Below are 17,648 nucleotides of genomic sequence, written 5' to 3'. Positions count from 1 at the left end.
TGTAATAATAGCATTTATAATAGCACTCTGTATGTTCAAAAAAGCTATCCAGTCCTTAATCTTCATAGTAGCCCTAGGAAGGAGGGAGGTAAGTAGTATAATCCCCATTTTACAGATGAGACAGTGGTTGGCCCAGGGCTATACTGCAAGTTAGGGGCAGAGGCAAGATTAGAACTCAGATCTTTCATTCATCCTGTGTTCATTCCTCCAGAATGTGTTGCTTACTGTTCTAAAATGTTTATATATAATGTTTTTAATTTTCAATAATCTTGCTGCTTTTTCAAATATGTTCAGACCTTTGAAAGTTTTAAGAATTTTATAGTAACATGACTTTAATGATTTGTTGCATGTGTGGAAGTAGTTCGAAGACCAAGAGAAGCAGGTGGTGTTGGGGACTAAAAGTTTTTGACTGCTTTTGCAGTTAAAAATTGTCTTTTTTTTAGTACCCCCTCAAAAAAAAAATCTTCCCTCCCTCCCCACTCCCCCCACCTCTTGTCTCATGCATAGTGGTTATATATAAAATTAGAGGAAACTATGTAGGTTGATACAATATACTATGGACAAGTATTAACTACCTGCCTAGCAAATGGTCTGAAATTTAGTTTTATCTCTAAATGAGATGAGCCTGATGGTAGTCTACTTGTTTTCCATGGGGGATTTAAATATAGGGTATGACATCCTCAGAAAAACAAAGCTTGGGGAAATCTATATCCAAAGTATGTTACACTGTATTGTTTTAGCTGTATTTACTGGAATCAGCCATGAGTTGTTCCAGGATTTAGCCAGCTAAAATCAGTAAAGGTATTCATGTTTAAAATAACCCCTGTGTGTCCTGTGTACCATTTAGGTTTATTGGGAAAATGGTGCACAGATAACCTCACCTCATGACAAAGGAATCTCTCAAGCTATCGAAGAGAACCAAGAGCCATGGCCTCAGGCTTGGGATGACAGTCTGGTTGACAGCAGCTTGCTACTTCATGATCCTTATGTCACTATCAATAAGGACTACTTTAAAGACATACAAAAGCACTGCTTTCACAGGTGAGCTGGTGATGATTGATTGTCATTCTCTTGGTGACAAACCTATATTTTTAACTTGATTTTAAACAAGAAAGATTAAAACTAAAACTGGGGATGGGGAGGGGGAGCAGCTGGGTACTAAAACTTTAACTTCTGTCAGTTACATTAACTTCATCCTTAGGCTAGCAACTGCTAAACTCAATATACTAGAAAGCCAGGAATGTATGAAAAATGATGCTGCAATATTACAAACTTAGGAGAAGAAATGGTTTTAGTTCTTAGTTGTATGTGCCTCTAAGTAAAGTATTTAAAAATTATAACAAGTATATGGTGAGTGACAGATAAATAACATAGCAACAGATAGTACTGTGGTTCAGTTTAGCTTCTGCTCCTATGTAGAAGTCTGTTTAAATGCCATTACTCAACTTGGGGTACTGAATGTTATCAGCCAGTCATGCATGTTATTCCCCTCCTCTGGTGCTCTATAAGGTTCTGTAGAGCTTATCTTATCTGATGTCTTGGTACAGTCATATGTAGGGCTAGAGATAGTGGTAAAAAAAGGTACCTTTTCCAAACTAACTGTCTTTGGTTTCATAGTTTAACATTGTTGCAAAGTATTGAGTCATGGTTGTTTCTGAACCCTGTTAAGTGGCACACAGTGGCCATATTAATTTAACATCATCATTAATTTACTTCATTTCAGGAATATAAACAAGGAAACAAAGCTAAAGTTCATCCACACTTCTGTGCATGGTGTAGGCCATGAATTTGTGCAGTCAGCCTTTAAGGCATTTGACTTTAAACCTCCATTGGCTGTTCCTGAACAGAAGGATCCTGATCCAGAATTTCCAACAGTAAAGTACCCAAATCCTGAAGAGGGTAAAGGTGTACTGGTAAATATCTTTTTTTTTTTTTTTTAATATTTGCAATCTATATTAAAAAGTGTTCTCTCCACCAGCCAGAAATTGTCACTGTAAACCTAGATATGAAATTTTTATAAAATAGTTTTTTCGTTTTGAGTTTTTATTCCGTTCGATTTCTTGAAAAGCTAACAAGGGTCTTTTCATAGTTCCTGTTTAGCTTTTAATGAACTGGATAATAACAAGATAAACTACTAGAAGATTTTTTTTTCTTTTGCTCTCTAGTAGAATATACAGTATCAGCATGGAGACTAAAATGGCCCTTAAAAAAAGAGAATGTTCCTCCATCTTTAAAAAATGTCCAATTACAATAAATTTAACAACCTGAATCCAACAGCTGTTAACAGTTAAACTATAGAATAAGATGATACCAAATTAGCTGAGGGATGAAAACATTATCTAAGGCCTTATCTGCAAACATTCATGGGAGTAACTTGACTTGTGTGAGTAGTCCGTTAACTTCAATGCAGTCTCATTGAATTCAATGGGCTTTAAATCAGCCCCCAAATGTAGAAATAGGTGTAATTAATTTACTCTTCACACTCCCTATCTTATTTTGATGTACTGCTGCTACCCATTGAGATCTCTACAATACTGAGGGTACCCTTGAATGAATTAAGGAGTGTGTTTCTACTATAAACATAGCTTTGTGATTTTGTGGGGTCAAGTGAAAATAACATGGGAGTGTTACAGACCTATAAGAAAGTGAAAATATTATTTGGAAGTATTGATCTTTCTCTGGTGTTGCACTTTACCATTGTTTTCTAGACGTTATCTTTTGCTTTGGCTGAAAAAGAAGGGGCTGGAATTATTTTAGCAAATGACCCAGATGCTGATCGACTTCTTGTTGCAGAGAAACAAGAAAGGTACAGTAATAAAAATATGCTGTAGTTCAACCACAGCTATTTGACTTGAAACCTGAATTAATTCTAGGAAGTCCTGTGGCCTGTATTATGCAGTCAGACTAGATGATCACAATGGTTCCTTCTGGCCTTATCTTTTGTAGATTCATAGATATTATTGGGAAAACCTGAGATCTTTAAAAGTGTGGGGGAGAGGGGCGGGGGGGAATTGCTAATACCTATATTGCAATAGCACCCAGAGGCTGCAATGATGATTTAGAGTCCATTGTGCTAGGTGATGTACAAAAAGAAGACAAATATGAAGAGACAGCTCTTACCCCAAATAGCTTAGTCTACTTTATAGTTTATCAAGGTTTTTAAATAGAAACCTTCCGTAGTACACTGCAAAACATGCTTTCTCACTCATTTAATTTAGTAAGTAGTAACTAACATCTTTAATTGCATGTCACTCTTTCATTGACCTCCAGAATCAGGGGGACAGCATAGTTCATTCAGATATCAACCCCCCTTCTATCTTTTCCCCAGTTCAAGAATAGGGGTAGTGATTGACTACATATGGTAAGATATTTATCAGACACCTTGAGCCTGATTTTTCAAAGATGCTGTGTATCTGCATCTCCCTTTGACTCCTGTGAGATTTGTAGGTGCTCAGCAACTTCCAATGATCTGGCTACTAGTTCTCAATTCCATTGTAAAACATGCATAGCTGGACATTTGTACCTGTTTAGATTCTGTTGCTGGGGCCACAGAAAGTGGGGACCTGCCACATTTGTCAGATGTGCCTGTAGCCTATGTGACTTGTAATTCTGTCTTACCATCCAGTAGTCCCCTTGAGTGACCAGCATCACATAGACAGCTTCTGAAAAGCTGTACTAGATGATAGAGATTCAGTTGGAGTGCACTGCTGAATACTACCACCCAGAAATTTAATGTTTCTCATTTCACCTAATCTGGTAGAGCAGACATTAATCTATACAGCTGTCAAGCAATTAAAAAAATTAAACACAATTAATCGTGCTGTTAAAACAATAATAGAATACCATTTATTTATAGTTTTTGATGTTTTCAACATTTTCAAGTATACTGATTTCAATAACACCGAATACAAAGTGTACAGTGCTCACTTTACATTTATTTTTGATAAAAAAATATTTGCACTGTAAAAAAACCAAAAGAATTAGTATTTTTCATTTCTCCTAATACAAGTACTGTAGTGAAATCTCTAGCATGACATTGAACTTACATATGTAGAATTATGTACAAGAAACTGTATTTAAAACATAAGACCGGTCATGCTGGGTCAGATCAAAGGTCCATCCAGCCCAGTATCTTGTCTGCCAACAGTGGCCAATGCCAGGTGCCCCAGAGGGAGTGAACCTAACAGGTAATGATCAAGTGATCTCTCCTGCCATCCGTCTCCACTCTCTGACAAACAGAGGCTAGGGACATCATTCCTTACCCATCCTGGCTAATAGCCTTTAGAGCCTACAAGTTTATTCAGTCCTACTTCTTGTTCAGCCAGTCACTCAGACAAATAAGTTTGTTTACATTTGCAGAGATAATGCTGCCCGCTTCTTGTTAACAATGTGACCTGAAAGTGAGAACAGGCGTTCGTATGGCACCTCATGTAGTTACAAGGTATTTACATGCCAGATGCGCTAAAGATTCATATGTCCCTTCATCTTCAACCACCATTCCAGAGGACATGCGTCCATGCTGATGACGGGTTCTGCTCGATAATGATCCAAAGCAGTGCGGACTGATGCATGTACATTTTCATCATCTGAATCCGATGCCACCAGCAGAAGGTTGATTTTCTTTTTTGGTGGTTTGGGTTCTGTAGCTTCTGAATTGGAGTGTTGCTCTTTTAAGATTTCTGAAAGCAATGCTCCACACCTCGTCCCTCTCAGATTTTGGAAGGCACTTCAGATTCTTAAACATTGGGTTGAGTGCTGTCGCTATCTTTAGAAATCTCACATTGGTATCTTCTTTGTGTTTTGTGAAATCTGCAGTGAAAGTGTTCTTAAAACGAACAACATGTGCTGGGTCATCCGAGACTGCTATAACATGAAATATATGGCAGAATGCAGGTAAAACAGAGCAGGAGACGTACAGTTCTCCCCCAAGGAGGTCAGTCACAAATTTAATTAACGCATTTTTTTTAATGAGCATCATCCGCATGGAAGCACGTCTTCTGGAGTGGTGGCTGAAGCATGAAGAAGCATATGAATCTTTAGCGCATCTCGCACATAAATATCTTGTGACAATATCTACAACAGTGCCACGTGAACGCCCATTCTCTCTTTCATGTGACATTGTAATTAAGAAGTGGGTTGTATTATCGCCCATAAATGTAAAACAAATGTGTTTTTTCCTCGGCTATTGGCTGAACAAGAAGTAGGACTGAGTGGACTTGTAGGCTCCAAAGTTTTACATTTTGTTTTTGAGTGCAGTTATGTGACAAAAAGTGCAACTTGTAAATGTAGATTTTTCATGATAGAGATTGCACTACAGTATTTGTATGAAGTGAATTGAAAAATACTATTGTTTTTTACAGTGCAAATATTTTAATCAAAAATAATATAAACTGAGCACTGTATACTTTGTATTCTGTGTTGTACTTGAAATCGATATATTTGAAAATGTAGAAAAACATCCAAAAATATTTAATAAATTTCAACTGGTATTCTATTGTTTAGCAGTATGATTAAAACTGCGATTAATATTTTTGTCTCTATTAATTTTTTTGAGTTAATTATGTGAGTTAACTGCGATTAATCGACAGCCCTACTGTAAACCTGTACTGAAGGTGGACTTCAGGTTTTCATTTCCTTGCAGTACAGAACAAAGTTCTGCTGCTTCTGCAAAGGGCAGGGGCAGTATGGGTGATATTTCACTATATATGAGCTATCAGAGTGATTTGAAACCCAGGCCCCATCCTTGACACAGGCTGAGTGCTGAGAGAGTGCTATTTAACATGTCTCCTCCTGTGGTTGTTGAAATTAGAGAGGTTTGAGTTTACACCACTCCAATGAACTCAGGCTCTCAAGCTCCCACGGAAGAAGAGGAGGAGAGCACAAGTATTCTTCCTGCGCATCAGAATTGCTCAGATCTTCTTCATTCCTACAGCAACTCAAGGGCTTTTCCTTGCTCCAGCTGTGTGGATTAGAGAGGCTCTTCTGTATCTGGGAAGAGGAATGGACTTGTCAGCACCCTCTCCCCTGGGTCCATTAAGGACATGTAGATGAAGCCTGTCATCCTTTACTCTAAAATGTTTTATGCTGTGTAGTTGTAGCCATGTCAGTTCCAGGATATTAATGTTTTGCCAGCAAACATACCTAGATTTGCCTTCTTCCCCGCCCCTTTTGAACAATGATTATATCATATAGTCTCTATATAAATTCATGGTATGCCCACATCTTGAATACTGCGTGCAGTTGTGGTCACCCCATCTCAAAAAAGATGTATTTGAATTGGAAAAGGTTCAGAAAAGGGCAACAAAAATTATTAGGGGTATGGAATGGCTGCCGTATGAGGAGAGATTAATAAGACTGGGACTTTTCAGCTTGGAAACCAGATGACTAAGGGGGATATGATAGAGGTCTATAAAATCATGACTGGTGTGGAGAAAGTAAATAAGGAAGTGTTATTTACACCTCCTTATAACACAAGAACGAGGGGCCACCAAATGAAATTAATAGGCAGCAGGTTTAAAACAAAAGGAAGTATTTTTTCACACAATGCACAGTCAGCCTGTGGAACTCCTTGCCAGAGGATATTGTGAAGGCCAAGACTACAACAGGTTTCAAAAAAGAACTAGATAAATTCATGGAGGATAGGTCCATCAATGGCTTTTAGCCAGGATCGGCAGGGATGGTATCCTTAGCCTCTGTTTGCCAGAAGCTGGGAATGGGCAACAGGGGATGGATCACTTGGTGGTTACCTGTACTGTTCATTCCCTCTGGGGCACCTGCCATTGGTCACTGTCCGAAGACAGGATACTGGGCTAGATGGACCTTTGGTCTGACCCAGTATGGCCGTTCTTAGATAATGATGCGTGCACTGAAGTTTTAAATCAGAAGTACATTTCAGTCAGGAACAGAATTTCCAAGTCCACTAGCATACTAGCAAAAATAAAATGTAAAAAGCAAGTGTGTTAATTAGGAAGAAGGTCAAGCAGCCAGCAAAATGTTGCATGTGTCAAACACACACACAAGACTTCCTTGGCACTGAGGGAAAAGAAAATGCTTCTGCTGGGGACATTTACCTAGAGCAGAGTGCCAAATGCATCTTTAGGTTTTTTTTAAATCTGATTTTAATATTCTGTATTAGAAACTCTGCTTGTAGTTTAGCACACTTTTTATAGCAGTGAGAGCTAGGTCTGAATTAAGCACACAATGTGTGTATTTGCTTTTCTGTGCCTTTCTCTTTCCTGATCTCTTGGCCAGCCATAGTCCTTGCATTTTGAGTCCTGTCCTCTTCCTCCTGCTGAAGATGTTTGTACACTAACTAGTATGTTAAGAATAGACTTCTACAGTATCTGTACTTCTTCCTTGACAGAAACTCCCGTTAGAGCGCAAGTAGTTTGTCATCTGCTATTACACTAAACTGTTGCTGGGCATTACTTTGTGCCTATTGGCATCAATAGATGCAAGAGACTGAGGCTGCTTCTCTTTCACAACAGGTACTGTTTTTGTAGGTCTTCATTTATGTCAACTTTAGTGATGTCTTTGTTCCCCTTCACAACTGGGTTTTTGAACAATTTTCTCTCTCTCCTTTTCTCTTCTGCTTTTCTCTTTGTTTTCCTTGCTCTTCCAATAATTGAGTCAGCTTTGACCCTTTTGATATTTCTCCCTATGTTTGAGACTTTTCCATTCTTCCTTAATGACCTAGTGTACTGATGTACTTGTCATTAAGTGAAAATTAGTAGCCCAGACTGTCACTGAACCCACTCAAATAATGGTCATTTAGTACCGAGTTGTTTTACCCTAAGTCATGTTGGTGCTGTAGCTTGTGAATGCGAGGTCTTTTTTATCAAGATATGATGTAGATGCTCCAAAACCAAAATACCTTAATTTAAAACTAAAAATGCAACTGTTAAAGCTAAAGAGAATTAAAAACAAGTATCATCAAATGTGAATAGTGAATTGTTGCAGCTTTTGACAGGCACATAAGCCAATGAGAATGACAAGGAGAAGAATGTCTTATTTTAGTTGGATTAAAAAAAAGTAAAGAACATTTTCAAATGGAAATAGACACCCAGTTCCCATTGATTTTTTTTTTCCAGTGGGAGTTGGATGCCTAACTCCCATTTGTCCTTTGAAAATCAAATTCACCTCCACAGCAGTTAGATTACTTCATCTGTTCTGCCAATTTTCTTGTATACAACAACTATTAAATGTTCTCCAGTATTGTCTTTTAAATTGTCTTTATAATGGTTGCATCGTGTTTTGTTTTCAGTGGTGAGTGGAAAGTGTTTTCTGGCAATGAGCTGGGAGCTCTTTTAGGCTGGTGGATCTTCACTTGCTGGAAAAATCAGAATCAAGACCCTACTGCCATCAAAGATGTGTACATGTTATCCAGCACTGTCTCTTCCAAAATCTTGAGAGCAATTGCACTGAAGGAAGGCTTTCACTTTGAGGTAAACTGTTGTGTAAAAGTCTCTATTCATGTTTTTGTTTTTCTGTGCAGTTTATCTTACATTTCCCTCTTCCCTCCTTGCAATCTCACTTTAGGAGACATTGACCGGTTTCAAGTGGATGGGAAATCGAGCCAAGCAGCTCACGGACCAGGGGAAAACTGTCTTATTTGCATTTGAAGAAGCTATAGGTAAGAAATGAACAGTATAGATAGCTCTGGTGCACTGTAGAACAGTAAAGATCACTTCTGCTCCAGAAAGTGGCTATGTAAAAATGCCATCATTTCAACACTCACTCCCCATGAGTGTTCAGTATCATATCTATCTGGTTGACTAAGTTTTTACTACTTATTGTAGCACTTTAGAAGTGATGCAGATATGGTAGTGAGCTGGTTTGTACATTATCATCAGAATTGTTAACGCAATTCCAATTGCAGAGTATGCATGAGCCATGAAGAAGCCAAGTTAACTTGAAATCTGAGATTCAAGTTCCCATGGGTGACCATTTAAAAAAACAACTCTAATTGTTATGAATAATTGACACACAAATATGGCACATTTGGGAAGCTTTTTCTTTCTTTCTTTCTTTCTTTCTTTCTTTCTTTCTTTCTTTCTTTNTTTGGGAAGCTTTTTCTTTCTTTCTTTCTTTCTTTCTTTCTTTCTTTCTTTCTTTCTTTCTTTAAGAATAGCACTCCAACACCAGTGAAAGAGTGAGTTTTGGAGTTCCGTTGGCACTACCACATGCTGCCATATGGAAAGAATCAAATTTGGGACCAAACTCTGTGGTTAAGCTTCACCATTGTGAAACTTTGGTATTCCCCCTCTCCCCCCCGTTAAAGTACCTCTTATGAGTAGATCTGCAAGTGGTTGGAAAATGTTTCACTGATATAGATCTACAGTACTAAAGTGTGTAATTTCATCTTTTTGTGCAGAAAAATCACCTGAAATGTTACTTACAGAAACGTTGAAGTTTATCATATAATCATTTTTATGGGTGCTCTTCCTAACACCAGAATGTGATGAAAATACTTTTGTTTACTAAAACTTTCAATTTCTGCAGTGTCAGTATTTTTTGGTCAACCTGGTTTTCTCTGTATATGCTAGTTCCTTTTGTTACAGGTTTATTTTCATATGCTTTCTTTTGTTTAGGATATATGTGCAGCCCTGTTGTCCTGGACAAAGATGGCGTCAGTGCTGCTGTTATAACTGCAGAGATGTCTAGTTGGCTAGCAACCAAAATTTTGTCTTTGTCTCAGCAGCTGAAAGCTATCTATGATGAGTGAGTTGAATTTCATTGTCTAGTTATCGGGTGGTCTCCATCTCCAATATGTATGTTCACTTGCTACTGAATAATATGTAATACAATATAGAGGCAAAGTACTTTTGCAGCAGTAATTATCTTCTTGCTAGTTGCCCTGTCTCATAAAAACAAAGCTTAACATATTCAATGCCTGTGTCTCTCTCTTTTTAAGAATATACACAGTTGCCTCAACTGACTGTTCAGTTTGAGTCTTTATTCATGTGACAAGCTATACAACTGTTTCAGTAGCACTTTCAGTACCACATAGATCTTGTAGGCAAGAAAAAAAAACAGATTCTATAAGACAGGGTCCAATTCTGTATGAAACATGAGATCTATTCTCCCATCAAGCACATCTCTTTGGCATTAATGGGCATTACAAATTCACCAGATGCCAAATGGAACCTCCTAAGTTTACAGTGTGGTAGCTGTGTTGGTCCCAGAGAGAGAGACAAGGTGGGTGAGATAATATATTTTATTGGACCGGCTTCTGTTGATGAAAGACACAGGCTTTAGAACTACACAAAGCTCTTCAGGTCTGGGAGTGTACTCACCACTAAATACAAGGTGGAACAGATCGATTAGCATAAGAAATTAACACACATTCTAAGGGGCCATTCAAGGTAAAGTGGCCCGTTAACACCCCTGCAGTCATAGGACAAAAAAGGAAGGGTTAGTGGGTTACTTACAGTTTGCTGTAATAAGTCATAAATCCAGTCTTTTTAAGACCATGATTTTTAGCGTTTAGCAAAGTTGTGAATTTAAGCTCCCAGACTTATCTTTTGAAGGTTTGTGTATCTTGGGAAATGGTACAGCCTCATCCCTCCATGAACCCACCCCAGGGATCTTCTACATGCTTCACAAGATACGCAAACAAGGCATAGCTTGTTTCTTTAACTAATAGAAGCTAGTCCAATAAAATATATTATCTCACCCACCTTGTCTCTCTAATATCCTGGGACCAACACAGTCACAACACTGTAAACTTAGGTGGGTCCATTCAGCACCTGATGTATGTGTAATTCCCATTAATGCCAAAGAGATGTGCTTGATGGGAGACTAGAGCTCATGTTACACACAGGACTGGCCCCTGTCTTTTATATAATGTTATTTCGTGCCTGTAAGACCTGTGTGTTCCTGAAAGTTTTGCAGATACATGGTATATGCTTACATTAAACAAGGCATAGGCCGACGGTTACTGGTCATTTTGTATGTAAGATCTTCTGCCCTGCTCGCTATCCCTTAACACTGGCCCTGGCTTTTATATGCAGTTGTTATGGCAGAGGTGGGGTGTAGAGGTTTTTATAGCATGTTGAGGGAACTTAGAAAGAAAAAGGTTGAGAACCCTTGACCTAGATGCATTATAAACACAAATGTATCATGGTGTGTTTTGTATCACAATGAGAAGATATACACTATGTGTTCTCCAATCATTATATTTTCTCTTAACAGGTATGGCTACCACATTACTAAAGCTTCATATTTTATCTGCCATGATCCTAAGACTATTAAAGAGTTATTTGAGAAACTTAGAAATTACGATGGAAAGAACACTTACCCAAAATCATGTGGCAAATTTAAAGTTTCTGGAGTAAGGGATCTAACTACTGGCTACGATAGCAGCCAGCCTGATCAAAAGGCGGTAAGTATTGTGACAAAGTTCCTCCTCTATCTTGGTGGGTCCTGCGTTTATTGGTGGATTTTCTTGTCTCAAAGATTCACCATGTGGGTTGGGGAACAGCCAGAGACCTTCCCCTATAGGAGAACCCACAGTCCAGGTCAATTGGAGGTTTGGGGGGAACCCGGGCCCGCCCTCTACTCCGGGTTCCAGCCCAGGGCCCTCTGGACTGCAGCTGTCTATAGTGCCTCCTGTAACAGCTGCATGACAGCTACAACTCCCTGAGCTACTTCCCCATGGCCTCCTCCAAACACCTTCCTTATTCTCACCACAGGACCTTCCTCCTGGTGTCTGATAACACTTGTGCTCCTCAGTCCTCCAGCAGCACTCTCACTCTCAGCTCCTTGTGCCTCTTGCTCCCAGCTCCTCACACTCCCATCACAAACTGAAGTGAGCTCCTTTTTAAAACCCAGTTGCCCTGATTAGCCTGCCTTAATTGATTCTAGCAGCTTCTTCTTAATTGGCTCCAGGTGTCCTTATTAGCCTGCCTGCCTTAACTGGTTCTAGCAGGTGCCTGATTACTTTAGTGCAGCCCCTGCTCTGGTCACCCTGGAAACAGAAAACTACTCATCTAGTGACCAGTATATTTGCCGTCTACCAGACTCCTGTACCCTACTGGTCTGGGTCTGTCACAGTATCCTTTTATAAAAATAATGATCGATCAGATTTTATAGTCTTATGATTAACAATATACTTAACACTGAGAGAAAAGTGAAAATAGCAACTAAAAACTACAGATTCTTGTAGCCATACTTTGTGATCTTGTCTAAGCTGCATAAAATGGCAGAGTCAGCCTAGGAGGCTTGGAGGATTGTGCTATTTACTACAGCTTCAAGTTTTTCTCTGTTTTTTCCTACTGCTTGGAGGGATTATCTTTCCCCTCAGCATTGATATAAGAAATGTAAAATATCTATTCATATGTGAAACTTTGGGTTCTTTAGCCTTCTTTTAGAATCAAGGGTGATTTGTATTTATTTTTTTTCTTTTGATAGTTACTGAGCACATGCTTTATGTAGCTTTTTCTATATGCTACCAAAATCTTGACAAGATTTCAAGATGTGTTATCTAATAGTGACTCACAAGCCATGACATGGCTTCACTTTTCAAATCCTAGGTTGAGGGCAAGATTGTGACTAACTCTAATATGTCTGTTGAAGTTGGGAGGCCAAAATAAAATAGTTCAGTTGATGTATTTGGTACTGAATACAAGTTGTTTTTTATCCTCCTTGCATCATTGTATATATTTAAGTAGTGAACTTTTAAGGAAGCTATTCTATGATATGTGTGTATGTCAATATGTATTTCTAGGTGCTTCCTACCAGTAAAAGTAGCCAGATGATAACATTTACTTTTGCTAATGGAGGGGTGGCTACTATGAGGACCAGTGGGACAGAACCAAAAATCAAATACTATGCTGAACTCTGCGCACCTCCTGGAAACAGGTATTGTGTTGCTTTTAGGATTAAATTCAGTTATTTTTTTTAAGGCCTATTTTAATATAATTTTAATAATTACACTCTTTAGCAAAAGAATTGTGCAGAATTAAAGCTTGGGACACATTAATGGCCAATTCTTGCTGTCACTGAAGTTCCATTGAACATTGTCTTGACTTCCATAGGAGCAGGAAGGGGCCCTCAACTTGATACCATTTTAAAATTGTATTAAAATATTCCAAGGTAACTTGAAAGGGCTGCTTCCTTTCTCAAATCTTTTTTTGTTTCAAAGTTAATATTATCAAGACTTCTAATTACTGAAATATCATATTTATTCCTTTGACTCAAGTAGCCTTGAAATCAACTGTCATAAGTCAAATAACATCTTGGTATTTATCCCATTTGTTTGACACCAGGATGAATTTGGCCCACTTTCATAAGTGTATAAAATTTGGAGAGGTTTTTTTCAAAGAACATACTCTTAATTATGTGGTGGGACTTCTGGATCCCTCATCAGAAGCTCTACGTTATCTTTCCTCTCCTCTTTCAACCAAGGACACATTTATGTAGATGTACAGATGCTAAAAACTGGCACATGTCTGTATGCTTTAGGCTTTCTTGAGATAAATTAAGAGTACATCACAAGTAATGTTCTAAGTGCAGTAATTAGTATAACCTACCATCATCAAAGCAAGCAACTTCAAATCTCAAAGCACCCTCCTTCCCTGTTTTTAAAAGGGAGGAGGGGAAATGTGCCTTATAGTTTTGACAATTAGCATATGTAGCATTTTACTTTTTAGGTTAGTCATTCAGATCTAGTCCAGATTGGTAGTGTCTGAACCATGCTCTGTGTGAAATGAATTGGTGGCTCAGTTGGCCTCCACAAAACAAAAAAACACTTCTTGGAAGTTTCAGCAGAAGTCAGGAATTGAATAGAAATGGAGACTGCCGTATCAATGTGCTATGTTTTGGCTGAAGCACATTGATGGAGTATTGTGGAGAAGTTTGCATTTCTTCCTTTTTCTGTATCCATAACTTTTTGATTGCTAAGCTGTAGTGATAATTGAAGATTTTGGACACTAACAACTAACACAAATAGAAAACAGAAAACAATGTCTATGAATTGCTCATCAAAATTTATCTTTAAATATTTAATGTTGAATATTATGGTAATATTTGCCTAAAGGCCCCAATCCCATTGTGATAGACTCTATATAACAATATCTGAAAAAAACAGTCCTTGAGTTTACAATCTAAGATGAGGCGACAGATGGATTCAAAAATATGAATATATGTTTATAGCATATTTTTAAAATACTTTAACTTTTGTTAAATAAGGCTAATGGTATTTATGCTTTATCGTGAATGAAAGAAAATGTGATACAAGGTCTAAATGTTGCTAAACATATGAACTAGGATGAAATGGGAAAGATTTGAAGCTTAAATCAGCTGTTGTCGTATATCAAATTATATTTTGAAAAACATGGACAAACATGTAAATTCAGTTCCTTGATACCCAAAGATTAGAGCTAAACACTGAGATAGAACCACATGTGGTTCTAAGAAATCAAGCGTGCAATTTTACTAGCATTAATAGAAAATGTGCGGTTAAAACATCACACATCAGACTGAGGGCTAGTCTAGACTAACAGTGCTTGGGCAAGTTGGGATATAAATCTGTGCACACTGGGGAACTTTTATCACACAGTAGCAGGGGCCACACGGACTGCTAGTGTATTGTAATTTACATCCCAGCTTGCCATGCACTAACTGTCTTGACAAACCCTCAGAATATAGATGTTTTTTCCTTCTAGCCTATTTTGGTGCTCTTCTTTGATTTTTTTGGTTTTGTTACTTGGTTTTCCTTTTTTTTTTTTTTTCCTTAGTGACCCTGAGCAACTGAAGAAGGAATTAGATGAGCTGGTCAGTGCTATCGAAGAGTATTTCTTTCAACCAGAAAAAAATAAACTGCAGCCCAAGGCAGAGTAAACAATTAAGATGGTTTCCTTGATTGCACTGTCTTTGCAGCATGTTATGGGCAAAACCCTACACTATTTAAAAAGTAGGGATTTTTAAGGACCAAAAAAAAAAAAATTATTAAAATATATGTCCTTACCAATATGTGTTCCACATCCTCTTTGGTCTAATGTCTTCTTTTATCTGGGTAAATCAAGGGATTCCTTATAAAAACTAGCAACCAAATATTGTCTGATACAATGCAAATATGTTTCAATAATCAAGTCTTGTTCTAATAAAATATTGTATTGTACTTGCCTTGCCTTAATTTCTGTAAATGCAGTCTGCTTTTTACATGTATGTAGCCTAATTTGATAGCAATGTAACGACCACGTTTTTGATGATGGGGAACTGGATAGTGCTGCATGAATATGTCTAGTTTTATCTTTGCAAGGCAGGCTAGTTGTGTAACTAAGGGGCACTGGAAATCTGTAGGTAATTTTGGTAAAATCAGGGTAGATGTCCCTAGAAGAGCAGGTTTCCAAAAGTGATTTTTAGCCACAATAGCAGGATTTTACTGGGGTTGATGGTGAATTTGTAGGTGTTGATAAAGTGCTTGACCACCACACTTTCATTAATAATGAACCATGTAGACATGTTTTACTGCTATAAGACAATAATAATATGGTACAGGAGTAAGGTTATATACGATACCAGTGTATGGGAAGCCATGTGATGCAGTGATGTTACATTTACCTTACACAGAAGGAGTGCTCCCCAAGTTACACATTTCAGCTGGTATTATTTATACATAATACAAGTTGTATATCTCTTTACATGTCACTAAAATCCAACCCATCAGTTTGTCCCAGCTTCCTAACTTCTTGTTCTGTTATTTTAGATACTAGCATTCTAGGTACTGGTCCATGAAGATGCCTCCCCTAGCTTAAACTAAGACATACATTCATTCTATCTTGATTTTAACAAGTTTCTTATGTGCTTATACCAAATGTTTACATCAGCAAATGGAAGAAGTTATGGGATTATGGTGTAGGCTAGTTTTAGGCTACATCACTATTACAATATTTGTGCTTAATGTTGTTGGTGTTTAATGCATACTAATATATATATAAAAATATGGAGCAGATAATATGTATTACTACATATATGCTAGGCAGCATAAATTAGTCAATGAAGCAGAGCCAGAATGGACATTGGTTGTCTATTGCCAGGGTGTCTACGGAAATGCAGCATCTTGGGTTGGAGTTGAGCATGCCAGCCCTGTGTCTTTCTGCCCCAGCATGATATTAAGTGTCTTTAGAGAGACTGGCTTCTTGGTACATATTTATATAGTGCCTCATATGATGCAGCCCTGATCTTTGATTGGGCCCATAATTACTTATTAAATACTACTAATGATAACGAGTGGAAGGGGTTTGCTATTGACTTCAGTGAGACTTAGGATGTTACACTTTGTACAGAAATCCCATGCATATGGCTTTTCGTTGTCCCTGTAGTTATCTTCTGAAAATGAAATGCAAGGACAACTCTAAATAACTTATTAAAAACCAGGGGAGGACACACTGCAGTCTGGAATTATGACTATATTTCACTGAGGACTTATATAATGTGTGTTTATTGTAAATGTCATATTAATGTTGGGGATTGTACAACATGCAGCCAGTGTTGGTCAAAATGTTAGTCTGTAACTCAACATTCTTGTGTATGTTTGTTTTATTGTGCTAAAATGTATTTGGCATAGTGTAAACCTGAATTGAATCTTGAAAACAAAATATAATTCCTTTTAAAGTGAGATTCCTGTATTCCAATGGTTTCCTTTGTAAACAAGTGGTAAAATGGAAAAAACAGGGTACTGTAAAATAAATACTACTGATCTCACTCCATATATGGGTAGTTGCTAGGATTTTATTTTGACGCAAGGGAAAATGTTAGGCTGTACACAAGATATTAGGCTATGACAACGCAGAATGTTTATAGCTAGACAGTTACACTGTAAGTAAAGTAATATCCTATTGCAGATGATATCTTCGTAGATAGCAAAAGCCCTGATGTCTTACCCCTTATTTCAATGTTTCTAAAGTCCAGAGAAGTGCAGTAAGAATTAATTTGCTTCAGTCACCTTAACTTTAGAGCAAGGATTATTCTAAACAATAAAACCTGATGATAATTTGTGTAACCTTCAAAAAAGGGTACACCGCTACTGATGCCTGGCTGTCACTGTTCTGTACATATTCAGAATGACTTTTTTACAAACCACCAAGACAACTAAGTGTAATTAAGAAGCAGTTAACCAAACAAAACATACACACTATATAGTGGAGCTTTTATGAAAATGGCAACAGAACATATTTGTTAAAACTAGCACATTACTTTTTAATTCAAATGATTGAAGGCTGTATCAGACTACGTATGGATCTTATTGATAGCATGTAGGTTTAAAGAGGAGGCAATAGTGAGTATGGTGGGTGTGCCAAAGATAGCCCAATGTGGCGCTTAGCTGCTACAAGCTCTGAGAAGCAGAAATGCTTACTCTGTATAACAATTAAAATCCTATAAGAAATGGTGGCCACAAAGTGAAAGACAGAAAACACAATGGGAATAGTATCAGAGGGGTAGCCGTGTTAGTCTGAATCTGTAAAAAGCAACAGAGGGTCCTGTGGCACCTTTGAGACTAACAGAAGTACTGGGAGCATAAGCTTTCGTGGATAAGAACCTCACTTCTTCAGATGCAAGTAATGGAAATCTCCAGAGGCAGGTATATATCAGTGTGGAGATAACGAGGTTAGTTCAATCAGGGAGGGTGAGGTGCTCTGCTAGCA

The 17,648-nt window shown here is 37.8% G+C and overlaps 1 protein-coding gene across 2 annotated transcripts in view; it reads left to right on the top strand.

Annotated features, from left to right (window-relative positions):
* PGM2 (phosphoglucomutase 2) overlaps positions 1–16,714 on the top strand; it is a 35,961-nt gene extending 19,247 nt beyond the window's left edge. Inside the window, exons 6-14 of one of the 2 annotated variants that reach the window (XM_034771878.1) lie at positions 848–1,041; positions 1,724–1,913; positions 2,709–2,806; positions 8,264–8,444; positions 8,539–8,632; positions 9,591–9,720; positions 11,194–11,383; positions 12,728–12,861; positions 14,739–16,714. In XM_034771878.1, coding sequence (XP_034627769.1) covers positions 848–1,041; positions 1,724–1,913; positions 2,709–2,806; positions 8,264–8,444; positions 8,539–8,632; positions 9,591–9,720; positions 11,194–11,383; positions 12,728–12,861; positions 14,739–14,841 — 1,314 coding nt within the window. In that variant the 3' untranslated portion in view covers positions 14,842–16,714. The remainder of the gene's footprint in view (positions 1–847; positions 1,042–1,723; positions 1,914–2,708; positions 2,807–8,263; positions 8,445–8,538; positions 8,633–9,590; positions 9,721–11,193; positions 11,384–12,727; positions 12,862–14,738) is intronic. The other variant, XM_034771879.1, reaches the window with a different exon arrangement.
* Positions 16,715–17,648: the final 934 nt, after the last annotated feature.

This window comes from Trachemys scripta, chromosome 5 (genome assembly GCF_013100865.1).
Source record: "Trachemys scripta elegans isolate TJP31775 chromosome 5, CAS_Tse_1.0, whole genome shotgun sequence".
NCBI lineage: Eukaryota > Metazoa > Chordata > Testudines > Emydidae > Trachemys > Trachemys scripta.
The sequence above is the reverse complement of the archived record's forward strand: the minus strand, read 5'-3'. Positions and strand labels throughout refer to the sequence as shown.